The sequence below is a fragment of the Anser anser genome (assembly GCF_964211835.1).
Source record: "Anser anser genome assembly, chromosome: 2".
NCBI lineage: Eukaryota > Metazoa > Chordata > Aves > Anseriformes > Anatidae > Anser > Anser anser.
This window is the reverse complement of record NC_139721.1, coordinates 142,890,892-142,916,634: the sequence shown is the minus strand read 5'-3', so window position 1 is coordinate 142,916,634 and position 25,743 is coordinate 142,890,892. Positions and strand designations below refer to the sequence as shown.

General features: G+C 36.8%; 1 protein-coding gene across 6 annotated transcripts in view; it reads left to right on the top strand.

The window, feature by feature from the left end:
* NEBL (nebulette) overlaps positions 1-25,743 on the top strand; it is a 262,410-nt gene that overhangs the window by 222,987 nt on the left and 13,680 nt on the right. For 2 of the 6 annotated variants that reach the window (XR_014579452.1, XM_083823604.1), the window contains 4 exons: positions 454-558; positions 1,714-1,885; positions 5,809-5,901; positions 6,878-7,006. Coding sequence is in view for 4 of the 6 variants with exons in the window: in XM_083823604.1 (XP_083679730.1) it covers positions 454-558; positions 1,714-1,885; positions 5,809-5,901; positions 6,878-7,006 (499 nt within the window). In the remaining 2 variants the exon portion in view is untranslated. Of the gene's footprint in view, positions 1-453; positions 641-1,713; positions 1,886-5,808; positions 5,902-6,877; positions 7,007-25,743 lie in introns of all 6 variants that reach the window. The other 4 variants (XM_083823607.1, XM_083823608.1, XR_014579451.1 and 1 more) reach the window with 3 other exon arrangements.

The window sequence follows — 25,743 nt, the reverse complement described above, 5'->3', positions numbered from 1 at the left end:
TTCTTACGCTAATCCCAACCTGGAAGCAGACTGAGGACAGAATCTGTGTCTGCCTGTGTTGTCATCAGCCACAAAAATATGTTTTAAAGATGTCCAAGAGAAGTCAACAGTGGTATTTTATTATTATGTTGACCCTAACTAATAACCAGTTAATTGTTGATAAATGAGTTATTTCACTTACCAGCCTTAAAACAGTCAAGTATTTCAGCTTTCGGGTAACGATGATTTTTTTGACTGATTGATGGAATAAACATGTCCTTTGGCCTTATCAATACAGTAGCCCATCTGTATCCTCCCTCTGAAATAAGGTCACTAGAAAATGAGTGTAAAGAAAGAAAACAGAAGAATTCTGGGCATTATGATTTGGAAAAGATGCTTTTGCATAGTGTGGTTCTCACTATACCTTCTACTGTAAACAAAACCTTCATGTATGTTGTTGTTGCTGTTTTGCAGGTGAAGTACAGCAGTGATCAGAGGCAGATGAAAGGTAGACGTAGTGTGATTCTAGACACACCTGAGCTAAGGCATGTCAAAGAAACACAAAACAACATCTCAATGGTAGGGTACTTTCTTCTTATAACTAGAATATACTAAAGAATGGCACTTGACTTCCACTGGATTTTGCCTTCCATTAATATAGGTAACTAATGAAACTCTCTGCTCAAGTATGGAAAGAATATTTTCTTCTTATGCCTGTTGAGGGAGTGTTTGCTAACTGCATACGACTGTAATGAACATTTTCAAAATACTAATAAACAGTTTTCTAACAGTTAAATGTCTGTTCTTTTGTTGTTGTTGTTGTTTTTGTTTCTTTAAAAAACAAACTCATTTGAGCATCACACAGTTTGACTGGATTAGGTGACACACTTCACCATGTGCCTGTGCACGTTCCTAGTTTCTGCGTGACTTTTGTTCTTGGAATGAGTTTTGTGTGCATCTGCTTGTGTGAGAATGTTTGTCAATTTTAAATCTTTGATGATTAAGACTAAAAAAGTAAATATGCATAATCGGGGGTACTACCTTTATAACTCTTACTAATACTGGTTTTGTTCCAACACTTGGTTATATAACACTATGCCCTAACGTCTTTGTTTTTCTTTTATTTTTTTTTCTTTCTTTCTTTTGATTTTTTGAAAGCAGGCTGCTTGGAATAAGTGCAATTTTTATTCCTAAAAACCTTTGTTTAAAGCCAGCTGGCATATGATAAAATAAAAGGGCAAAAAAGTACCTGAGTACCTTTTTTATGAATCTGTGCATAGCATCAAAATTTGCTGTGAATGAAAATACTTGTGTTCTTAAGAACTATACTGCTGGAACATTTTTACTGACAGATGTAGTTGTCTACATCACCAGACAGATGTCCTATCTCAGAGAAGGGGATGGATCAGATGACCTCCTGAGGGCTTTTCCTGTTATACTCAATGATTTATGTGACTACAAGATGATACTTTGCTGCTTGAGTAAATGTCTAATTCAGTGGCAATGTAAAACAAATGCAAAAATGATAATAAAATATCAAGAAATCAGGTCAGGGAGACAAGCTGGATGGCCTGCTGAGTCTCTTCTACCTCATATGTATAGCAATTCTATTATGGTGCAAAACCCAAAGAATATAAGTGCTTAAAGCAAACAGTTATGCATTCTTGCACAGACTAACCATTTGCTGTCAATCACAGCTTGGGGAATAATGTAATTCTTATTTTATTTTCCTAGGTAAAATACCATGAAGATTTTGAGAAGACAAAAGGCAGAGGCTTCACCCCAGTGGTAGATGATCCTGTAACAGAGCGGGTGCGGAAAAACACCCAAGTTGTGAGTGATGCAGCATATAAGGGTGTGCACCCACATATAGTTGAAATGGATAGAAGACCTGGAATAATTGTTGGTAAGTTGTTAAATAATGTTGCTATCCGAAACACTGTGGGAAAGCCTTCACTACTGTTCTCCATTATATCCAAGAAAAAAATACTCCCAAATTTCATTTTCACTCTTTTCTCAGTGTGAAACTTGTATTGAACTACTGGTTCAATGCCAGCTTCTAGGGAAGTAGATGGGAATGAATGGGAATGAATGATAGGTATACTTTGATCTATTTATTTATTTATTTACTTTGTGTGTGAAATATGGATATTCATTACTGTTGCTTTACTTTTAAACAGTGACTTTTCAATAAAAGTCAAGATATCTGCTTTGATCTTTATTTTGTGTAGAAGAGAGAGAGTTAAATTGGTGGTTCTGCAAAGTCTTGATGCAGACCAGTTCAGATTTCCCCCTACACTGGTCAGCTATTTCTCTAGAGCTATACATGGCCCATGTACCTCGTGTTTTGGAATTACATACAGCTTTCAAAGTAGCACAAGACGTAACTCATCAATAACTTGATAGATTTCTGGTGAGCCAAACATCATGGCATTCAGAAGTGATGCTCTAAAAAATGATCCAAGATAAGACCAGATGTATGAAGCTAGAATACAGACTACTTTTGTATTAGGAGACAAATAATTGTGGGAAGGTGTCATCTGAGGTATTCATAACAAACAGTAGTTCAAACTGAAAATGCATATTTGAATTCTTTTAAAAGTAAGCAAGCCTGCTGTGGTGAAGGAAATGTCAACCTAACATTTATTTTTACACATTTTTCTTTTAGTGTGTTCTTCTGTTTTTCTGTGCTTTACAACAGTATTGACAACTGAGTGTCTGCACAGGGAAAATCATCCTGAAGTAGCACTCTAAAATCCTTCATACGTAATAACAAGGATTGACTTTAAGTCTACCTCTCAGAAAGTAACAGAAACTACAGGTGAAATAGAGTAATTGGTAGGTCATACAGTCCATCCTCCTGCCTAAAATAAGGTTAACTATCTATTCTAATTCCTGATGGATACTTCTTCAGCTTTTTCCTTAAAGTCTCAAAACGAGTTTCCACTATTTTGAGAAGTGTATTTCTTTCCTGTTGTATGGCCACTTTTTATATGCCTGTAGCTCCAGCCTTCCATCAGAGGGAATTCCTCAAAAGTAGAGGTTTAGAGAGCCCTGTCCAGGGAAGCTACTGATGTTTTTAAGACCATGCAAATCGTAGAGGTCCACATACTCTGGACGTAGGGCAACACTTTGTTCAGTTAAATCATTGTCTGTACAGACCCAAGCACTGGATCAAATGTGTCACTTCCATAGCTAGAAGTGGTACAGCCAAAGAAAAACTCCTGTAAAATTGCACTTTAACGTACGGTTTGGTGCATGCTTCAAACCCCCTAGACTATGCTGCACTGCATTTGTACAGTAGCCCTAGGTGGAAATCATGAGTGCAGCCCTGTTTTCAATAACTGAAGACTTGCTAGTTCAAACTGATTAGGATTAAGAACTTCCCTGAGAAATTCTTGAGCTATGTGACTGAAATATTACTATTTTTTAGTACTCTTTATCAACTAAAGAGTATCAAAACACAGAGGAATTCTTAGTTCCCTGTACCCACCAAACAGCAAAAATAGTGCAATTATTTAAAGGAAATAGGCCATGACAAACCTGAGAGCCTAATATCCAGTGATATTTCACCTAATGCTTTTTCAGAGTGAACAGCAGTTATAATATCTTCTCGTTTAAAAAGAAGCAGTGAGCTCCCTGTTCATGGAATGTCCTTGGCAGCCGGAAAAAAACAACTGCTCACTGAAAAAAAAAAAACAACTATGACTCTCTTGAGTTTTTTCTTAGGTGATAAAAGTTCATCCAGTTAGGAGAAGTATTTCTATGTTAGAATCCATCTGGCTGTTCTTTTAAAGTATTATCAGTGAACCTGTAACAACTTTTTTCAAATGCTTGATTTGCTTGATTGCTAAAATTAATGTTTGTGCTCTGGAAAATAGGCACTAGTTTTAACCATGCTAAAGCCATTCTAAATTCATCAAGATATATTAATCTATCTGAGCTTTGAATCTGTGACGAAAGAGGCTTCATGATTCTTATGTGAGTTTAACGATAGTTTAAACTGGCATAAGTTACCAGGATGTTAAAACTGATAAGTTCTATAAATTACCAAGGTTCTGATTTTATCTATGTTATTTCAGATTTACAAAGACAGATAAAATCAATGGCTGCTGCACTGATGCTGCAGTGATGTCATACTTATTAAGCTTTTACTTACCAAGACATGATCAAACAGGAAAAGCTTTGCACTCACCAGCTCCTCCCACCCCTCTTGTGCCTGTCAGAGCTTTATGTAGTTGCATAATTTATCATCATTAGGACTAACACATAGTTTATCAAAAGATTTTACATTGGCTTTTATTCATCTTGTCAAGAGGGAGTTAGCACTATGCTTCACCTTGCAGGAGTTGCAATAGGTAACACATAATGCTCATACATTGAATCTGTTCTAAAGCCATGGGATTTATTTCCTCTTAACTGTTCCTTCCATTGCCTCTAAGATATTAATCATTTGAAACATGACATATTTGGGGTCCCCATAGTCCTGCTTTACCTACCAACCCATTATTTAACTTTGTACCACTCAAACCAGCAAAAGGACCAAGCTGGGAAGACAATTATTTTTCCCACTTCCATTGCATTGAGTAAATCTTGAAGACAGGTATGCCTGAGGTGCAAACCAGTAATAAAAAGGTGTGATTTGATTTATTTATGCTTTAATTGATTGCACTTTACATCAAGATTTTATTTTAAACTTGTTTGGCGTGATTAAACGATTATTATATTTTTAGGCAGAGCGGTTATGAATTGTATATATTACAGACTGTATTGAGTAGATCAAAAAGTCACACTGTAGCTGATTATGCATTTGTTATAAGCTTCCTCTTAGCTTGTACAACACTGTTTGTTAAAAGCTTATTAAAACAATGGTTGAATCTGTGTTCAACTTTATGCTGTGTTTATAACTAGAGCTTGAATGTGAAATTATTTATTTCTTATGGACTCCATTTCTTTCAATATCCAGTTCAGATGTGAATTCAAGATACGTTAATAATTTATTTGTGTGAATTAAAGCTGAAGGTCTTATAATTATGACTGTTATTGAATTGAATGAATTCGAAAAATGCTTTTCAATACTGAGATAGTGGATCAACATTAAGTCTGTGTCCCAGGAAACAGAGAATATTTGGAAGACAAAGAGAATTACTAGTTAAGATAAACAGTGGGCTTCATCTTACGCAACTGTAGATGTCTAAAGCGTAGATTTCTACAGATGAATTTGTCACCTTGGTTCATTTCTTTTATTGTATTGGTAAGGAAAGATGAAACAACAACAAACCTTTTGAGCTTAAATGAATTGAGCAAATTTTAGGTGTTTATTTTGGATGAGATGAACTATGCCCATAATTCTGCTTAGTCGGCTGACTTGATCTCTGCTGTATGCAAAAGAGGCCTTAGGCTCGTAGGTCTGTATTACAAATGTCAGCTGTAGAGATGGACGAAGGATGCTGTTACTGGGATGGAGAAATCACATAGCTCTGATGATTCTGGTTTCTGGTGGAAAAGATTGCTGGTATGCGATATTTAACTTGTTTCCATTTATTTAGACTTAAGAAAATACTATAACCATATTTAGAAAAGGAAAACAAAAATTGAGGAAAAAAAGTCTCCTTAAAACAATGTCAGCACTTTAAAATGGATGCACCAAGTATTTTAAGATGGAAATTTATGTTTTGTAGTCCTTTCAGGTGAATATTTAGATCTTTTAGTTAATTTCTAGATGAAGGAAAGTAGTAAATTAGTCACTAATTGTTAAAACTCACTGCTTTCATACTTTTACTTCCTTTGTTGTTTGTTTGTCTTATCATTTCTATGCTTTGGGGAAAGATCTTAAAGTTTGGCGCACAGATCCTGGCTCCATCTTCGACATTGATCCTCTGGAGGACAATATTCAGTCTAGGAGTCTGCATATGCTTTCTGGTATTGCTTATATCCTGACTTTTCTCCAAATCAGCTTTTTCTTTGTTTATGCACAAATTTGATACGGTAAATTTTCTGGTCAATATGCCAGCCATATATTTTATATGTATGTTTTGTTTTCATATATATGTATGTATATATGACTGTTTTATAGCAGTGTTTTATAGGAACTCAAGCTGTTATCACATGCAGATAAGAAATAGTGAAAGAAATCTTATGCTAAACAACAATTACTCATACCACTTAGAAATAGTCACTTAGAAAGCATTGACCTTCTTTGTCGTCATTATGAGTATGATTTTAAAATAGCTAGACCTTACTAAAATTTCAGAGATATAGGTGACATATTTATGAAATTGATTTTTTTCCTGTGCACATTTTGCTTATATGGCACATGATATTATGCCTTATGCTAGTGTTTACCGTTCCAAGGATAATCATTTATTTTTGTTAATAATATAAGGATAGAAAAGGAGGGAAGTTAATGTAATGATATGCAGCAATGTTTTGGCTCAACAAGATTTTTTTCCCCCAGATGTATTTATTTTGAATGCTTAATTTTGCGTGTGTATTTTCTTTGGTACTGGAGGTGGAATCTTAAATATTATTTTGAATGTCCTACAGCAGTACTTCTACGTGCACTTGTATGCATGCTGAAAGAAAGGGACATTTTGATTTTCCACTGGAAATTTTCATATATGTCATCTTATCTCTCTCTCTCTTTTTTTTTTTTAATATCCTGCCATTTCTGCTATTCTTTTAAAGCAGAGAACAATCTTAGTTGTGTTTGATTTTGAAGCAACTTTCTGAACTAATAGCGTTCAAAAATGGATATAAAGTTGTGCACTATTCATTTTTCTCTAATTTAAACACTATCAGTGTATGAATATCAATGTTACTGGTTGTGATTTTTATTGTTTTGCTTTTCATTTCAGTCATATATTTACTGTGATTTTATTTCTTTCTACTTTTGTAGAAAGAGCAAGCCGTTACAGTAAGCAGTACTTGCATTCTACAAGTTTGGGAGATTATAAATCAGATGGTTCTGACACGAACCCTACCTTTTCATACTGCAGTGAGATAACAAGGCCATCTGATGAAGGAGGTAGCCCTTATTCCCACGTTTTTCACTAATAACACTATCAGTGTACTGAGACCTCACAGGCCTGTATTAACTCAATACCCTTGTACAGTCACAAATCACTAGAAACTGTGTAAGCTATTGCACTGACTGATTAAGGAAGCAAAGCAAAATCTCCAGTTCACACAGTTTCTTGCATGACATTTTGCTTTATCATGTATTCTTTTTGACCATTTTAGGAAGTGTGTGAGTCCAAAACCCCTACTAACTCTCATTTACAGTGCTTAAGTGAAGATGTATTGTGTTTTTGCAAAACTTGCATGAATTGGATTTTTTTTTCCTCTGGAAAGACACAATGTAACTGAAAAAATACATCTCTAAACTTAAAAAAATAAATTTAACTTGTGCTTTTTAGTAAGCAAATCAACCATATAATAGCATTTTATTCACTCATGTACTTCTTCCAATATCAAATTTTTCAGGTTTTTGTGGCTCTCCATTTCCATCCTAAAAGGAAAAGTATAACAATAGGAAAAACTGGCAACATTCTCCCATATGAAAGTTTTCTTACACACTCAGCAGTTTGGGAGCAGAGTTAATATTCAACAGGGAAGTTTATATAGTCTGATATTGCTTTGCATGTATTAATATTAGAATATTTTGGCAAACCTGCTTTCCCAGGTACAAAACCACATCTTGCATCTTTTGGATGCCATAGATTAAGACAGAATTTATGAAGATGACGGATTAGGGTCTAGTCATTCCAGTGGAATTACATTGTGTACTAGACTTGACTGGTGAATTGTAAATGTTCAGAAACATTGCATTCTATGCAAGTATATATATTTTAAAAATAGTTGTGCAATTTCTACTTCTTGTTTGTGGAAGAAGGTGCATTGAAAATCGTATTCAAAAGGTTACTATTTTTTCTCTTTAGAAGATGTTAAAGTTAATTGCTACTATTTAGTTGTCTGGAATCCTTGAATTACCCATGCTTTAAGGCATCTCAGTTGTGGACCCCTGTTTAACTTTTCCCACTGGACAGAGTAATATGTTGTTATAGTTGCTAGAGTATAGGGAGTCTACATTATGTTAGGTGCTGCGTAAATACATACAGGCAATTCTGGTTAAGAACAGGTGAGTAAGAAAGTGTTCAGACTGAAGAACTGACTGAATGTATGAAGAAATACATGTCTTTGACAGAGGATCATTCCCTTATGTCTGTCAATCTTTATTTGATATTTTAACTTAATTCCCAACTCTTTTAATAGCTTATAGTAAACATGCTCATTTGCTGTTTTTTTATGTCTCTTTCTGTGTTGGTGTGAAGTGGCCTTTGCAGTGCAGTGCATATTGTCCTAAATACCTATTCTGATCTTTTGGCTCTACTCCAACCATTTTAACATTGCTTTGTCAGCTTGATTTGATTGCTAACAGGTATTTTTATTACTTGCCATATCAAGAATAGGAAGCAGGCTTTATTTTTCTGGTTGTTTTGGCATTAACAAGATTTCTTTTTGTGTGTCTTTTAAAATCTGTTGTTATGGTGATGTGTTGAATATATATCCTTACCAGGATCAACATGTTTTAGCAAGATACTGTTTCTGTTTTTGAACCAGCTGGCTAGCCAGGGTTTGAGTACTGGTAGACAATTCCCATTGCATGGGAGAAATAAATGTCAGAGCTAAGTAATTTGACATAATCTAAATGATTTACAAGAAAGTGCCATTTCTGTGAATGCATTCAGAATATAGTATCTTTGGTCAAAAATATCGATATTTTCATGGCAGCATTCTGTAAAAACTATCGTTTATTATATTGCCACAAGGTCAGTTTGCCCTTGAACTTTATACAGTCTCTCTAAATGAGAACCAAGTCTGCTTTGCTAAGATTTCATGGCTGTTTCTCACAGAGTTTGTACTTTTAGCTCTAGTAGCTTTTCTTACAGGAGATTTTCATGTTGGTGCTCCATCAGGTCAAACAGACAGTTGGACATCTGTAATCAATTTTGTAACCTCTATGTGTCTTCAGCCTTGCTTTCGTAATCTTTTCTGTGTTTCTATGTTGTTCAATTGCCAGTTTATTCTGGATATGCAAGTCTTCACCAGTTCACTGGCGCTGCTGATGGAATCGTTCCTTAGCCACTTCTCCCAGCCCTTAGCTGGGTCCCTGGCTTCATACTAGATGTTAAAGGCTTGTCTAGACCTAAATAACTCACTCTCTTGTCTTTGGTGCATTTCAGTTACAACATCATATGGGGGCTTCTAACACTGCTCACTAGAATTACTTCTTCCTATTTGTTTTCCTGACCGTTATTTTAGATTATGTAGTTAAGCTAAGTCAAGTGTTCTTCCCCTGGAGCTTTTCCTCCAAAATCTCCAAAATCTCTAGGTTTTTGCATGATGTAAGTTTGGGAAAATCCTTGTTCATTTAGACTACTGCAGGTAAAGACAGATAGGAACCAATTGTTAATACTTTTCAGCGAGGCTGATGCAGGTGCTGAACTTTCCTTTTGATGTTCAGTTTGAAATTACTTTTCAGCTTTTTCAGTCCTTTTTTTGCAACTCCTCTCTGTTAGTACCTTACAAGGTCAACTTTATTACTTCATGGTATCATTGAAATTTTTGCCTTTCTGGACGGAAGGTGTTGCACTAGAGCTTTCCTGTCTGCCTAAATGCTCTGTAATTAATTGCCACCCTAACAAAAATTTCCCTTTTTCCTGCAAGCCATTCTGTAGCAATTCTCAGAAACAGTTGGGTGCCACATTAGTTCTTACAAAATTCTCAGCTGTTTTTCAAGTATTTTCAGCTTGTCTAAAGAGGAACAGAAGCTAATAATTTCTCTTTAAATCCTGTTTTTAACACTGGTGTTACAACTTGTCAGACATGCAGCTATTCTGTCAATTTTGGGAAGGTCTTTCAGATTATTTTAGTCAGAAGGAGAAGGAGATGTATGGATATGAGAGTTATTTTTGTTTATGAAGACAGATTAGACAGTTCAATCTTTGCAGAACACTGTAGAGAAAAAAAAAAAAAGCAGGTAGAGTCATAGAACCATAGAATGGCTTGGGTTGGAAGGGACCTTAAAGATCACCTAGTTCCTACCCCCTGCCATGGGGGGTTGCCACCCACTTGACCAGGTTGCTCAAAGCCCCATCCACATGATCTTAAACACCTCCAGGGATGGGGCATCCACAGTTTCCCTTCCAGTGCCTCACCACCTTCATAGTAAATAATTTCTTAATAATATCTAACGTAAATCTCCCATCTTTTAGTTTAATACCATTCCCCCTTGTCCCATCATTATCTGCCTGAGTAAGAAGTTGCTCTCCATCTTTTTTATAAGCCCCCTTTAAGTAATGAAAAGCTGCAATGAAATCTCCCCAGTGCCTTCTCTTCTTTAGGCTGAACAGCCCCAGCTCTCTCAGCCTTTCTTCATAGGAGAGGTGCTCCAGCCCTCCAATCATCCTCGTGGCCCTCCTCTGGACTCATTCTAATACATCCATGTCCTTCTTGTGCTGGGGGCCCCAGAGCTGGATGCAGCACTCCCGGTGGGGCTTCACAAGGGCAAAGCAGAGGGTGACAATTACCTCCTTTGACTTGCTGGCCACTCTGGACTGCAAGCATGCACTGCCAGCTCATGTCAATCTTTTCATCCACCAGAACCCCCAAGTCCATATAATTATGTATTTTTCGGTGTCAGAAGGGAACGTAGCTGTCACCTAATTGGACTCATATTCATAGTCTCTACAGTGTTTCTCAGACGGTGCAGAAGCATGCATTTCTAGAAAGATATCTTCTATTTTAAGGTCTGCAAATTAACAGTGAATCTACCATTTCCTGCTGGTAACTGCTGTAAGTGAGATTGGCATTTAGCTCACACCATCCATGGCTCATGACTATTTTGTTTAATTCCATTCCCCCAAAAGCAAGAGTAAAAATCCCTGAAAGCAACACAAGTTTAAAACAATTATGGAGATTTTTTTTAAAGGCTTTTTATTTTAGAACACTTTACATATATATTCTTAGTAGTTTCATCTCTGAAGACTGAGGCAGGGAAGGGACTGTTAACACATGAGTATTACATGTGGTAGGATGTAAGACATGGAAATGAATTTGTGATATACATTCTAGTGCCAATCACAGAAACCGAGCTGATTTGCTCAAAGCTGTGTGTCCAGGTGTAGACAAAGGGTGGCAAGATAAAGTGAAGGCTGCAAGTAAACCTTTAAGATTAATTGTATTTTTCTTCAAGCCCATTATACATAGCAAGCAAAGAAGAAAAAAAAAAAAGCTGCAACCAGAATTATTTCTGGGTTGGTTTAAGATTAGTCAAGTTAGGTAGTCTTTTAGGATTAGTTAAGCAATTGAGTGCACAGAAATTTGTAATTAAGGGAGCTGACCTACATTATCTTGTGTTTACAAGGGTCACTGAGATACTACTGCAACAAATTCCAGACTTTGCCGTGATGTCAGGGAAGTGACTGTGCACATTTGTGTATCACTACCACAAAGTTTCCTGATGTTTGACCAGATGATAACAGATGAGTCATGGCACTGCTACTAGGGCTGCCATTATTTTTGTCACTCCTGTTTTGTGCGTTCTTTCATTTATTTGGAGATGATGAATTCCTCTTAATGTCTTTGGAATGAGGAGATCCGTGTGCACAGGAGGAACATCCCTGTTATTTCATTTTTTTTCTCTCTCTCTCATTATGCAACAATTTGTGTGCACATTTTGTTTTCATTATACTTCAGTGAAAGTATTTTCCTTAAGGTTCCTCCTTTTGTTTTAGTTATCAAAGTCCATTTATGCTGCTTTCTTTCCATCCTGTTTCAACTGCAGGATGTTTTCATTTCACTTTCCAATATTTTTCCTTCTCTCAGTTTTTATTTTAATTATCTTTCAATTTTTTGTATTTCTTTGGGGCTTTCTGTTTAACAGTCTCCTGTTTTTCTTTGATTTAAATCAACAGGATTTTATTTAAATATTACCAAGTTTTGTTTTCAGTCTGAAGGTTTAAAATGGTCTTAGTGAACATCCTGCTATAGATGAATTAAACATTTTTTTTCCCCCCTGGTGTACCGTTTTTTCATTTTTAGTTGAAACCTTTTGGCTTGCTTTTCTCCCCTTTTGTTTTTGGCTCTCCTTTTTTTTTTTTTTTAAAAAAAATATTTTATTTCCTTTTAATTTCTAGTTTAATTTGTATGCATTAGTATATGGTCATGATGTATATGTTTTTCCTTACTATATGTTTGGAATTTTTCAGTTTATTAAAGTGTCCCTTTATTCTTATTTCAAGTTGTATTTAGTCTGTAGATGGAAAAAAGTGAGGGGTGACTATCAGTTCCTTTCACTGATACGTTGTTACTCTGCTGGGAAAAAGCATGATTTCATCATCATATTATCTTAAAACCTATATAGAACTCAGTCTGCAGAAGTCAGCAGATAAGTTTACTGTATGTCAAAAAGCTCGCGTCATGTAGGATACCTTTGTGGATGTTAGGAAAGAATATTCAAGTGCCCTCTGCTGCATTTTAAAAATTAATGCGAAGATTCCATGTGTTCTGGAATCAGTGTGTTACTGGTTGGTTACATGTCTATTATTTAGGTTTTTCTCCTTCAGACTAAGCTGTTAAGATTCTGCTCCCCTGTCATCAGAAAAGTAATGAGAATTAACATAAAGAGGCCATGATCTGAGGTTTTAGGTCTTCTTTCCTTTATTCTGATGAAAGGGGTCAGCTGCTAACACTCAGGACTTTTCCTCACTTTTCCTTTACCTGGGAAGCTTCCTCCTGTTACTCACACCGGTAATCCAAGTACAGAAATTTCAACAGAGCATAAAATTCCACTTATAACTTGATAGACTTAACATTTTTGTTATCAACCTTAAAAGTAACCTGTAGGTTTTTAAGAGAAAACTGAAAATTAGTATTAGGTATTCCACTGATACTACATAATAACGGGTCAGATCCACAAAAAAGATTACTGCAGTCAACCTTTGAGGAATAAGTATGGGAAATGGGCATGGTGGCAATTTGACTCCAAAGTATATAAAGACTGTAGAACAGTACTACAGTGTTTTCCTGTGGCGTATAGGTACTTAAAGTCTTGAAGTCTTTATATAGCTTGAAATGGGAGTAAAGTCAATGAGAAACAGTAAGTCCTTTAATTTATCTCCCTAGTGGCATATCCTCCTTGTGTGATATGAGCCTTCTGAAGAAGAAAGGTTTCAGAGCAGCTGAGCCTGCTGCCCCCCCATTCCTCCTTTTCTTTGGACTCTAGGGGTTATCTTTCTCCTTTCCTCACTGAGGCAGGAAAATGCTGTAAGCCGTTAGAATTACTATTGTTTGAACTGTAGTCTGAACACAGTCCTGCACCAAGCAAATTTTGATCAGTGCAAAATATAGTATATATTATTTTATATCACTGACAACATTGCTGTCAGAATGACACTGACATTTTAAACACTGATTTCAAGACTGTCTTCTTCTCTAACCCTAGCACACACCATATCTGTGGTTCTGTTTCTAAAATGTTTGTTTGTAGGAGTTGCTTCAGGCTTTGACATCCACACATAGGATCATAGAATCATTTAGATTAAAAAAAATAAAATAAAAATAGGCAAGATCATCAAGTCCAACCACACGTACCACAGAAACTCCTAGAGCAAGAAACTATGCTGTTACTTCTGCCCCTAGTTAGTCTGGTCGGAAGACAAACATTCTGATGAAGTTGAGCAAGAAGCCTCTGCATCCCACATGCCGAATTTGCAGAGATGCTCCCTTGTATGTGGTTAAAGATGTCTGCTTGTGTTTGGACTGTGGTATTATTCTTCTGTTGTGCCAATAGGTGGAAAAGGAAAGGAAACAGAATTTGGTTTCCTTTCATTGCTGTCTTCTTGCCACTTTTTTTTTATTAAAAAAAATAATGTCCCCACAGTTATGAGGGTGGAAGATTCACCATTACTAAAAGACAAGTTAAAAAGAAAAAAAAAAAAGAAAGAAAAAAAAAAGAAAAAAAAAGGAAATAGTATGTAACTGTTTTTTATATTGTAATATAGAGGTCTGTCTTCCATCTCCAGGTGCAGGAATACAGGGCAGAAAGCCTTCACCCTTCTTCACATTCTTATTCAGATGCTGAGCTCTGTCATTTTAGGAGGTCAAGCAGAATGACACAGCAGTTACATTTTCTTCTCTAGCAGACCAGGAAGAATGGTTCTTTTATGTTAGGAAGCTGAACTCTGTTTCCATAATGTTCGCTAGAGTCTGGTAATCAAATATGGCATTTGGACAGAGAGGAGTTGTAGATTTCACAGGAAGAACTAAAGTGGTTTGTGGGTTTCTTGTCCCCTTTCAAGTGTATCAGAAGGCTGAACACATCAAAACAGTACTGTGGACTCTCTCTTGGTGAAAGTCACATTGACGCTTCTGTTATCCACCAGACTCTTAGATCTGTTTCTGAGTTATTTTTATTTCAGACTAGATGGTGCTTTGGCTTTGCCCCTTCTACATGCAAACACTCAGAGATTTGCCAACCGTAAAGCTAATTTGTGGGAAAAAGTTTTTTTCCACACAACAGCATCATGGTAAAAATTTATGCTTTTTCATCTTGGTAATCATATTTCTGTTCTTAAGTGTGTAATGTTTTACAAGTGCTTGCAGTTGAATAACAAGTACTTTTCCCATAAACCTATTGTAATATTTTTGAACTAAAATAAATATTTCTCTGTGTATGTAATATGGGCACAAGTGCATGCGTATCTGTTTGGTACCAATCAGATACCTTAAATTATTTAGCTTAATCAGTTTTCATTGTTACAGAGCTTACACTCCTTCAAAATAGGTGAATTTGGGTTTTCCATTCTCAAACAGATTTTCCTCTTTTTTTTTTTTTTTCTTCATATAAATTTGCTTTAATCACATTGTACCCCAGAAGGATCAGGCAGCAAGACAGAGCTTTCTCCCTTCTTAAAACTGCACCTTTCATTCTAGGAGGGTATGTTTTGGTCTTTTGGCTTCTGCCTTCTGCTTTGCAGTGATTCCTAATGTTCAAAGGGGCATAATTTTTGTTTTGATTAAAAATAATGACATTACTGGCAGGGGAGTTTATGAAAACAGTGGGAGGTTTCCTGGTAGAAAGGTGATACTTTTCCACTTACAGATTTGAGGTAAGAAGGGAAATTAAATGCAAGGTCAGTTGTGAGAGTTGATATTTCAGTAAGAAACAGGTTGAATGTGTTCTTTGTACATGTGTTAACTTCTAAATAAGTTTCTGTGAAAAGATTTCTGACAATGCTTAATATGTAATTCAGTCTCCTCTGAATAATCTATTTCAGCATTTTTAAACCATGCAAGTCTAGGAATCCAGAATGGCAATAGGACCATATGTATGTATTACCTCAAGAATTATCAAATCTGTCTGTCCTAGTCTGGCCCATCAGACTCTTAGATAGTGTCATCTGCTTTTACTGAGTGCTTTCTTATCGCAAAACATGAGAGAAAATAGTCCAGAAAACCGTATTTCATTCTCTCCCAAAGAATGGAAGAGCTATGAAGTATTTGTAAAACTGTTTTCTAATGTAAAACTCAAAACTTCGTACGGAAGCGTCTTACGAAGCTGGTGAGTGGTCTGGAGAACAAGTCTTACGAGGAGCGGCTGAGGGAGCTGGGGTTGTTCAGCCTGGAGAAGAGGAGGCTCAGGGGCGACCTTATCACACTCTACAGGTACCTTAAAGGAGACTGTAGCGTGGTGAGGGTTGGTCTATTCTCCCATGTGCCTGGTGACAGGACGAGGGGGAATGGGCTAAAGTTGCACCAGGGGAGGTTTAGGTTGGATATTAGGAAAAACTTCTTTACTGAAAGGGTTGTTAGGCATTGGAATGGGCTGCCCAGGGAAGTGGTTGAGTCACCATCCCTGGAGGTCTTTAAAAGACGTTTAGATTTAGAGCTTAGTGATATGATTTAGTGGAGGACTTGTTAGTGTTAGGTCAGAGGTTGGACTTGGTGATCTTGAAGGTCTCTTCCAACCTAGATGATTCTGTGATTCTGTGGAACTCAGTGAGGGCTAGATGTTATCTTCAGTTAAATTTTGATTAAGATTTGATTTAGGGCTCTGGGTATAAAACTAAATAGTCTACCTTGCTTGTAATATGTTAAGATATAAATTGTGATTCAGCTGAAAGCCAATTTTCATTTAGTGTGTGTTCACTGAAGATGAATTAATGTTCCAGGGAGAGCTTTACATTTTACACTTCCAAAATATTTTTTCTTGATTCCCTCTGCCTATCCTTGATTCTTGTGCTCCTCTCCCACATCTTTGAGATCTGACAGCACAAAAAGGCAATTTCCACACATTCAGTTTGGGGGATCCTTCTGTTTGCTCTGCCAACCATCTGAGTTTGATGTTCCCTTTTCCTTTAAACAGCTGGTGAGCATAAGCTGGAAGGGCAATTTTGAAATGATTTAATAGTTGGAAGTGTTAATGGCTCCCTTGCCAAGCAGTTGTTTGCATTGTTTAGATTGGTGCCTTAGAGCAGCTTTTGATACACTTTGGAGGGTTTTATATCCAGCAGCCAATAAATATCATTAGTAAATTCATGTGCAGTCATGTACTAGATCCTGGTTGATGCTGTCCTTCCACCATTGCTCAGGTTGGTTATTCCCACTGTGCAAATAAACCACTGCATAGAAATGAAAGCACAGCTTCCATAAGAGGAACTTGCAAGGTTCTTTAATGCAACTGGGCAACAGTTGATGTTCAGTACATATGAGTTCAAATTGTAATTGAAGGTGGGTGGGTAATGTAACACGTTAACGTAATCTTCATTTTACCAACTCTTTCCATTTGCAAGGAAGCCTGAGCAAAAACCTGCCTATTCACAATTTAAGACGGAATTGCAGCTTCCTGTGGTATGCTGTGGCCCCACTAGGACCTAGGATGCCTCAGGCTGGCTTTCAGACATTTTGTGCCTTCATAAATAAAAGAATGTGGTGCTGCCTGCAAGGAAAGGAAAGGCATATTGTACTCTGTTTTCTCAGCTGAGACACACTATGGTTTAGATGGAATGTCAGCCAAAAAAGTCAGCTTGTAAGAAGGTTTGTTTATCAGTGACACCAAATCCTTGCTGCAATTTGTATTCAGAACTCCAGAGCAGGATGCCATGTGATTTTGTTATATCCCAGTTGTCACAGCAGTAGGAGAAATGGGGATACCATTAAATACTGGTATACCACCTTTAAATACTGATACACCACTTGCTCATACATACGCAGGCTAAGCTCACTGGACTGTACAGCTACCATAGCAGACTAATTCCCAAATAATATTCCTAGCACTTTCTGCTGTAATCCATATAAAATGAATGGGGGCACTCCTTTTATATTTGAGCTGCTAGCACAGTTCCTGAAATTTAATAAAATGTAGAAAGTATATGTGAAAATACATGCAGCAGAGGTTGTAAAGGTGAGTTGAAGACCTTGTCTTTTTGTCAAAAAATCATTTTCACGATTCAGATAGGTAAATGGGTCTGTCAAAGCAAAACCAAGTAGCCAAGTCCCTCCCTTCTCCCCACAGCATCTAGTGTAAACTGTGTTTCAAAAATACAATTTATTCTCCTCTAGTCCCATTAATAATTATTTTGTCCTTGGAATATTTAATATATTAAACCTGGTTTAGTGACCAAAATGAATGAAAGTGAATAAATGAAATTTTAGGATTTAAAACGGGGAGACAAATAGGACTCAATTTTTAAGGTTTAGAAGCCAAATAGGGTGGGTTTATTTTTACAGTGTTGTAGTGAAACTGATCAACATGATCTGGAAGCAGGAAAAATTGTTTAATTTAGTTGAAGTGAATTATTGTAGCCACCCATAAAACTCTAAACATCAAATATGGAATTCTTACAGATTTTAACTTATCCTGTGAACAATTGTACACAGAAGTTGGATGAAGACAGTAATTTTTGTCATTCATTCTGAATTCTAATTTTGCATTTGTTCACTTCTATTCTATCCCATTTTTTAGGAGAACGCACGGAAACATGTCAGTATGAGTGAACAGCCTCTTCCTATATTTTTAAAGGCTTGTAACCTTTTGAAATATTTTACTTGGATTTCGTGGGTGATTCCTTACCACCCTGTTTTATAACAAATGCCATTAGCTGTTGTGTAGAAAACAGAAAAAAAAATCATGTTTTAACTGGCTGCTATGGAATTACATTTATCAAATCTGTTATTCTGAGTGTTTACATTCTTGCAGTCTTAAGTGGCCATTCAAAAGCCATTCTGAGAAAGGTGAGAGCCTTTCCCTTTCGTCAAAGCTGCCTTCTCTGCCAGGACAGAATCAGCTTGTGCTCTTTGCACAGGCTGTGATGCAGTCACTCATTGCTTAGCAGTCAGGCACATCCAGAGGCAGGGATTCTGGTTTGGTTGGGATCTGGCTTCTCCTTCTGCATGTACATAATACTTTACAACTCTGTGATGCCTTACAACTGCAGGTAATATTAGTGATCAGAGAGGCTTTTCACCTATCTGTCAGTGTCCTCCATTCCCTGTTCCTCGGTAGAAATGAAGCCCAAAGGAATGAAGCCAGAAGTACTTCCTGGCAAAATTCTTCCCTGTATTATCCTCTTCTGATGAATAGGGTGGATATTCAGTTGACTGTCTTCTTTCTTTTAAAGCTAACAGTAGAAAACAGGATATCCTGTGTTCCTTTCATTTTTCTCTAGACTGACATTTGCATCCTGCTTGCCGACGTGACTTCTGGAGACTCTGCTACCCGGGCTTGCCCTGAATGTAGCCCTTTTGTGCAGTTCCTTTGAAGGGAATGAAAACCATATTACTGTTATTTAACGGAAAAATGTTCATGAGAGACTGTTTATTTGCAATACAGAGATTTAGACCCCTTAGAGAGGCCAGAAGAAAGCTTCTGAAAGCCCCTCAGAAAGCAGATTGCGCTGAAGGAGGATGTAATGAAACTGACTGATCCACCATTCCTCAATATATGATCAGTTAAGGAGAAGGCCTTGGTGACCAGGCACATAGACCATGATGTACTAGAGAGGCAGTTTGCTATCAATCCTTCCATTGGGATATCTAGTACTTCCCAAATTCCCACTTCACCTGCTATTGGATGGATGATGGACCACTCATACAAGCAACGTGACAGTATTAATATTATTGTCTGTTCATGAAAATCAGGAATTTTGTAATGGGCGATTTTTTTGTGAGCACGTTTGTTGTCTGAAATAACTGACATATGAGATAGTCCCCCTCTAAAAGGAAATGAAATTACAAAATAAAATACAGTGTTCCATGTGGCATAAACACATTAGCTGTGTGTTTTTGTCTTTCCTTTCAAGAGTTCTTTGTTTCCTTTGACATATGCTAAATAGCTGTGTGATCTGTCGTAATTTCATTCAAAGTCCAATTTTAATTTCTTATAATGAAACTCCTACTAAGAGTTATAATTGTATGATTCTGCATTCCCCACAATAATCTACTTCAGTTTACATGGTAGGTACATATTAATTATTGATAGTTTAATTATTGATAGCTGATAAATGGTGTTATAAAATAATGGTGCATAAAACAGTCTATTAGTCTAATCATGACACTAATGAAGCTTAGTCTAAGACATTTTATCTTATCCATTGTAATATGTCTGAAAGTAGCCTTGAGAGTAGAGACACTGATTTTTTTGCCTCTTGAATATTTAGTTAGTTATTTTAAATATAAAATTGGTAATTTTATTGTCTTTTTCCCCCAGAGTATTTTTTTCCCAAAGACTTGTAGATTGGATGGTTTATTTCTTATAGCTTTATAATTTAGGTTATAGAAGCTTCCTAAGCCTGTAACATTCTGAATTTGCCACTGAGTTCAAATAGTTCAGAGTTTCAATTCTAATGAGGTCAGTGAGCATGCCAGTTATTTATTAGCACCCTGTGTGAATTAGGCCATACTTTCAGGTTGTTATTTCAACAACCTAATTATATCTGGGTTTGATATTCCAATTTACTAAGTAATACTGACTCCTGTAATGGATAGTACGCAAACTGCTGCTTCTGACAGAGCACCACTGAGAGCAGCAAGCCTGGTAGCTCAGACATCCGTGAAAGCAGTCTGACAAGTAAAGGGCAAGAAAAAGGGGAAAAAAAAAAAGGAAAAGAGAAGAAATGAAGGGAAAGTTACTGTATGCACAAGAAAAAATGCCAAGATGCCTTACCATGTTGTTCTCTACTGTTCTAAAAACAGCACTGTTCTGTATCAGGTCTCACCATCTGCAGTCTTCAGGTTAGTGCTTTTTGTATGTTCATCCAGTCTGATATATTCCCAGTGAATTTAACTGCATTGTGCTACTCTTTCTGGCTACAAAATAATAAAACTCTATAAAAGATAAGAGTTAAAATCAATTTAAATTAAAGCACAGAGTATGTGTTGCCATTTTCTAGCTTATTTGAAAAGTTAATGCTGAACAATTTAACTTTAGAGCTGCATAGGAATTTTTCAATATTGTTCATCAGAAGATAGCAGTTTAATGCCAAACTTTTTCTTACAGGAATGACTCACTTGTGATTAATGTCCCAATGCCAAAAGATGGTCAATTAAGTTTTAAGATTGGTAGGGTTATAGCTTTGACATTTTTAAAAACAAAGAATCAAGCTTTACATTGAAATGTTTCATTTGATGAGTAACATAAATTATAATAAACATGAAATTTGATCAAAATTAGATCTAGATCTTCTCGCATGAATCTCTGAGCTTTTTTCTTTTTTTTTCTTTTAATCCCAGTTTGGGACAGGAGCATTTTTGGCAACCAGTTCTGCATCGGAAAATTATTCCTGAAACGTTCCTACTATTGTCTGCATCTAACATTGCTGTAATTTTCTGTTTTTTTCTCTATACTCCTCTGTGACTGTTTTTTTTTTTTTTTAAATTATGGTTTGTAGAAAATATGCCCTTCTTGCTCTGCACCATGCGAATGCGTCTGTACCTCATCTCCTTTTCTTCACCCTCTGTAACCTCTCTGGAAGTCCTTGCACACTTACCAGTCTTTAAACTGCTGGCTCCATTAATGCACCTTTATAGCCCACATCTCATTCTGTCTCATCAGGTTTTGACCTATTTCTTCAATATCTATTGTTAATGTCAAGCATCTAGCTCATGATGGCTACATCAGACTTAGTCAGACCTAAACTTCCATTATGTCTTTTTTTCAAATGCTGTGGTGGTCTGGTGTATGAGAAACCTCAATTATATGCTCATTGCAGTGGCATCCTGGCACACAGGAGAATTCTGCATTAGGTGGGATGCACTGTTTGGAGCTGTGACATCTGGAGGGGAAGTATCTCTGAAGCTCAGTTCTTTTGTGGCTTGAACTTGGAGCTTATATAGAAGCAGGGTACTTAGGGGCCTACCTTGGGACCACTGATCCAGCAGTTTGCTGCCTTCTGCTGCCTATGGCTTTGGGTGTCTGGTCCTGTCTCCTCCCTTGCACAGTGTGTCTCGGTCTGATCCCTTTCTGAACTAAAAATCCCTTGGTGAGCTGAGGCAGCTCACCAAAACAGCAGAAAATCAACCCAGCTGAGAGAAAGAGAAAGGGTGGCAGGACTGTTAGATTGTCTCAGGCAATTCTTGGAGCATCAACTTCAGGTATGCTGCATGTGGGGATCAGGTGTGAGCAGCTTATAGCTGCCTTGGGGGGGGGTCACCTCACGCCTTCTGCTGAGTCCTTCCAGAACTCTTAATTTCAGCAAAGAATGATGTTTAGCAATGATGTTTAGCACATCGTCTTTAAAAGTTTGCTAAAAGCTCACCTGTCATAGCAGTCAAGCTGGTTTTCTTTTCATACCTTTCACAGCCTATCCTCCTCATATATATCTTGCCTTGCATGCTGCCAAGGTATCCGGTCTTGTTCCTGATTTGCCTGTGACACAGGCCTTCTTTAAAACTCTCATTAAATTCTTGGCTGACCACAATTACGTTCCATTTATCCTGCTGTTCATGTTTTGGCAGGATGTAAACTTCTGCAGAATTAAGGCAATAGGCTTCTTAAAATCTCTCCATAAAACTGTTTCTCAGGATGCTTGTATGGCTACCACAATGCTGTGCTGAGCTTATCTGAATAAATTGTACAGCAATATACACAGCATGGGAAATAAACAGGAGGAATTACAGGGTGGATGGTTGCCCAAAAAGGTTAGTGAAATCTTAATCTGGAACTCAGAATTGACTGGAAAAAGCCTTAAGCACCTAATCTAACTTCAAATTTGGCCCTGATTTTGGTAGGGGGACAGACTATCTTACCTCTGCAAGTCTCTTCCAACCTTAATTATTCTATCATGGCCTTTATTATTGTTTTGCTCTCTTCTACTCTGTGATCACTTTGGTTCCACTTTTGTTTCCTTTCTTTGGCTTAACGCTTTTTGAAATTGTGTCCCTGTTACTTACATATAATATTGTCCATGGCTTATTTGTAAATATTATAACTTTAAATATATATAAATACATGTTTGTTTTCATGTAGTCTACTTTTTTTTTTCCACATCTTTTTGGCATTCATTTTTCATGTCCTTACTCAAGTTGATTAGTACCTTTTCATCAAAAGTCTTGCTGAGAGTTTTGATGGGATAACTCTAGAGGGGAAGTACTGCTTTAGCATATAAAGATAGCTGAATCAGATCTTGAGTGATGTCAGGTGCATTATTGTGGAAGTAATTCTGTTGCTAGAAACACTGAATTCAGTTAGATTCAGGAAAGAGGTGGAAACTGTTGAAGGTATATTGGAATATTCAATTTTTGCTAAGTGATAATAATATACTATTTTGTTCAAGGATATGATTGGTAATACAAATTGTAGCCCAAAACACTTTAAATATTTTAATGACGGGGAGTACCAGCCAATGTCTGGGAAAAGTGATAGAAACAACAACAACAACAAAAAACAAACAAACAAACAAAAAAAAACCACCGTGAAATACTGAGAACTGAAGTTACCGCTGTGACACTTTCTGAAGAAGTCTTTTAGAAGGTGTCAATTGTTATTATCCACCAGCTTCAATGCAGCAATAACAGATTACTGTGGTCAGGGGAGTTGTGCAATTTGGGCAGTTGCCCACCCACATACACAACACGTGGGGCATCCATGAGGACCGCAGGAGTGTGCTGTACACATACAGTTCCTCACATGATTGCCTCACTTCTTTGATAGTGTTTTCTGCTGCATGGGACATAGCTGAATAATTTCTAAGGCAGGAACAGAAGAAATAAGGAACTAATAGCTATAGGACAGACTTTCCAAAGGAAGACCGTGAGGGCTGCTGTAGATGAGGCAACCTGTGGAAAAGAAGGAAGCATCAAGGCAAAATGGGAAGGAGTTAAATATACGTGGAGCAGCAGCTTCTTCTGTTTCAGGGGAGCTAATCAGCACAGAGATATAGGATGCCATATTCTGTCTCTGTTGCAACTTCTCTGCTCCTTGGGAACTCTACAGACACAAAAATTAAATGAGTAATAATCATGATCCTTCTTTTTGCTTTCTGCTCTCTTGGGCAGCTGTTATTAAGAAATGTTGCAATGTTTTAGTTCTCTGTAGGCTTTCTACCTTCGTAATGAAACCATGAGTAGAGATAACATCAAAACATGAAGTGAAAGAAATGCTTAAAAAAATGTCTGTAAGAATAAGTGAAGTTATTTTACAAATGGTCCAGTAAATGACATGTACTGCAGTAAATGGCAAAAATACAGTAGTTAGTAGAGGGGATACATTGTTTTACCATGGATTATCAAAGTTCTGCTGAACAAAAGAATTCAAGAGAGTTTAAGAATGGTGTTGATAAAATATTATATCTTGAACCCTGCCCTTTAAATGATGGTTCTTTTCAGCATAAACTTTTTTTTTTTTTTTAAAATATAACCTTGTGGCTATGTAATGCTCTCTTGATTATTCCTTTCCTGTTTCCACAGTCTGACCTTTTTCTTTCACGGTCATTCTTAAAGCTTGCCACACCCCATTGTCTGCTGCAGCACGTTGACACCAACTATCATTCTTTCAGGTTCTTCTGTTTCTGATGCTTCTTGTTTCAGAGGCTTCTCTGTGTTTGTCTTATATCAAATTCATTCATTTTCCACTCTTGTTTCTCTGGGGAAGCCTATAAGGATATAGTAAGCAAAATATGATAAATTCCTTATAGTAGATAATTTAAAATAAGTATCTGGCTTGATTCATAAGTGGAGCAAAAAAAAATAAAAAAATTTTGGTACATCAGAATGCATTTGGTAAAGTCTTAACGCAACAAGAAAAAACTTCCACCTGTGCTTCTGGGAGCAATGGTCAACCCTCAGATCCCTCACCAATAAATCTGGCTTCAGCTAAATGAATTTCATGTTCCACTACTGTGTTTTATTATTCCCTTAGGTTAACTAAAGCCATTGTTTTTGCTGCCACTGCAGTCAGTGATGCTATAGAACTTTATACTTTGGTCTGAGCCAAAAGGTTGCAGGTAACTATGGCCGATGATGATGAAGGAAACTTGAACTCTTTTTTTCTGCATTATTTTATCTCACTTTGAGTTAAAACTCACTTTGTCACTAAAAACACAGCTCAGATCTATTCCCTTCACTGATCTGCTTATTTATGTGCTTCCTAAAATGTCTTCCAAATAGATAATGTAAAAAAATTGTTAAAAACTGTTGATCTTTTATTTATTTATTTATTCATTTTTTTTACAGCCCCAGTAATACAGTATTCTTTTAATGGACAAAAAAAAAAAAAGGTTGGAATTATTCAGTCAAATGTCTTCAACACTGATTTTATATATGTTTTCTAAATAAAAGACTGAAAGATACTTAGTGAAGCTGTGGAATCCTATAAATTCATTCTCTGTTTGTCTAGAATGTTTTTCTAAAATTTTAGTTTCTTATGCTTCCCAAAATTTTCCATGGTTTGTAAGGTATGTTTTACTTCTTTGGGCTTACATTTTCTGTTGTTGCAGGTAAAATAGTAAGCAGATTCTCTGAAACATTTTGACAGAATTCTCTCATTTTGTTAGAAGCTGACTGCAAAAGAGGAAAGCACATCTCAGACCACTGCTGACATTTGTCACAAAGGCAGGAGGCATGGGGTTATCCTCTCCAAAATAAACCCGTCGATTTGGAGTACATAATGAAGGAGACCATTAGTTGGCCTTGCACTGACAAGGGATGATTGGTAGGAATTAAGGAAGATCTGTTTTGTGGGGAAGGAATCAAGAGTCAACAGTTTCTACCAGTGCATTCACTTCTTTTAGGAAGACGAAAGGGATTCTCAGGGTGTCTGTCCCTGCCAAGGAAAAGCTGCTAGCCCTTTGTCACTGCAGAGCAGGCAGGATGCTGACTGATCAGCAGCCAGTGCTTGCTTAAGATACTTCTTCCTATGAAGTTAAAAAGTTCAAGCTGTGCTTGGTTTTGAACCCACATGACCAATTTATTACTGGTTCGAGGAGATGAGGCTCTGTTGGCTTCTGTGAAGTGACCTATGTTTATGCTGGTGGTGAATTAGGCAAAATATATTCTTTCTCGCTTGATCGCAGAACCTTTGATTAAATTATGTTTTTCTCTATTTTCTCATGAAGGAATTCATCTGGTCATGTAAAAATACCTTGTAACAACACTGAAACATAAATTAGTTGATGAACTACTTAGGACTATTCACTTAATGCATGATAATCCTGTGAGCATGTTAACGAGCAGCAATTCTCTGATGATTAAACTGCTTTAAAATGT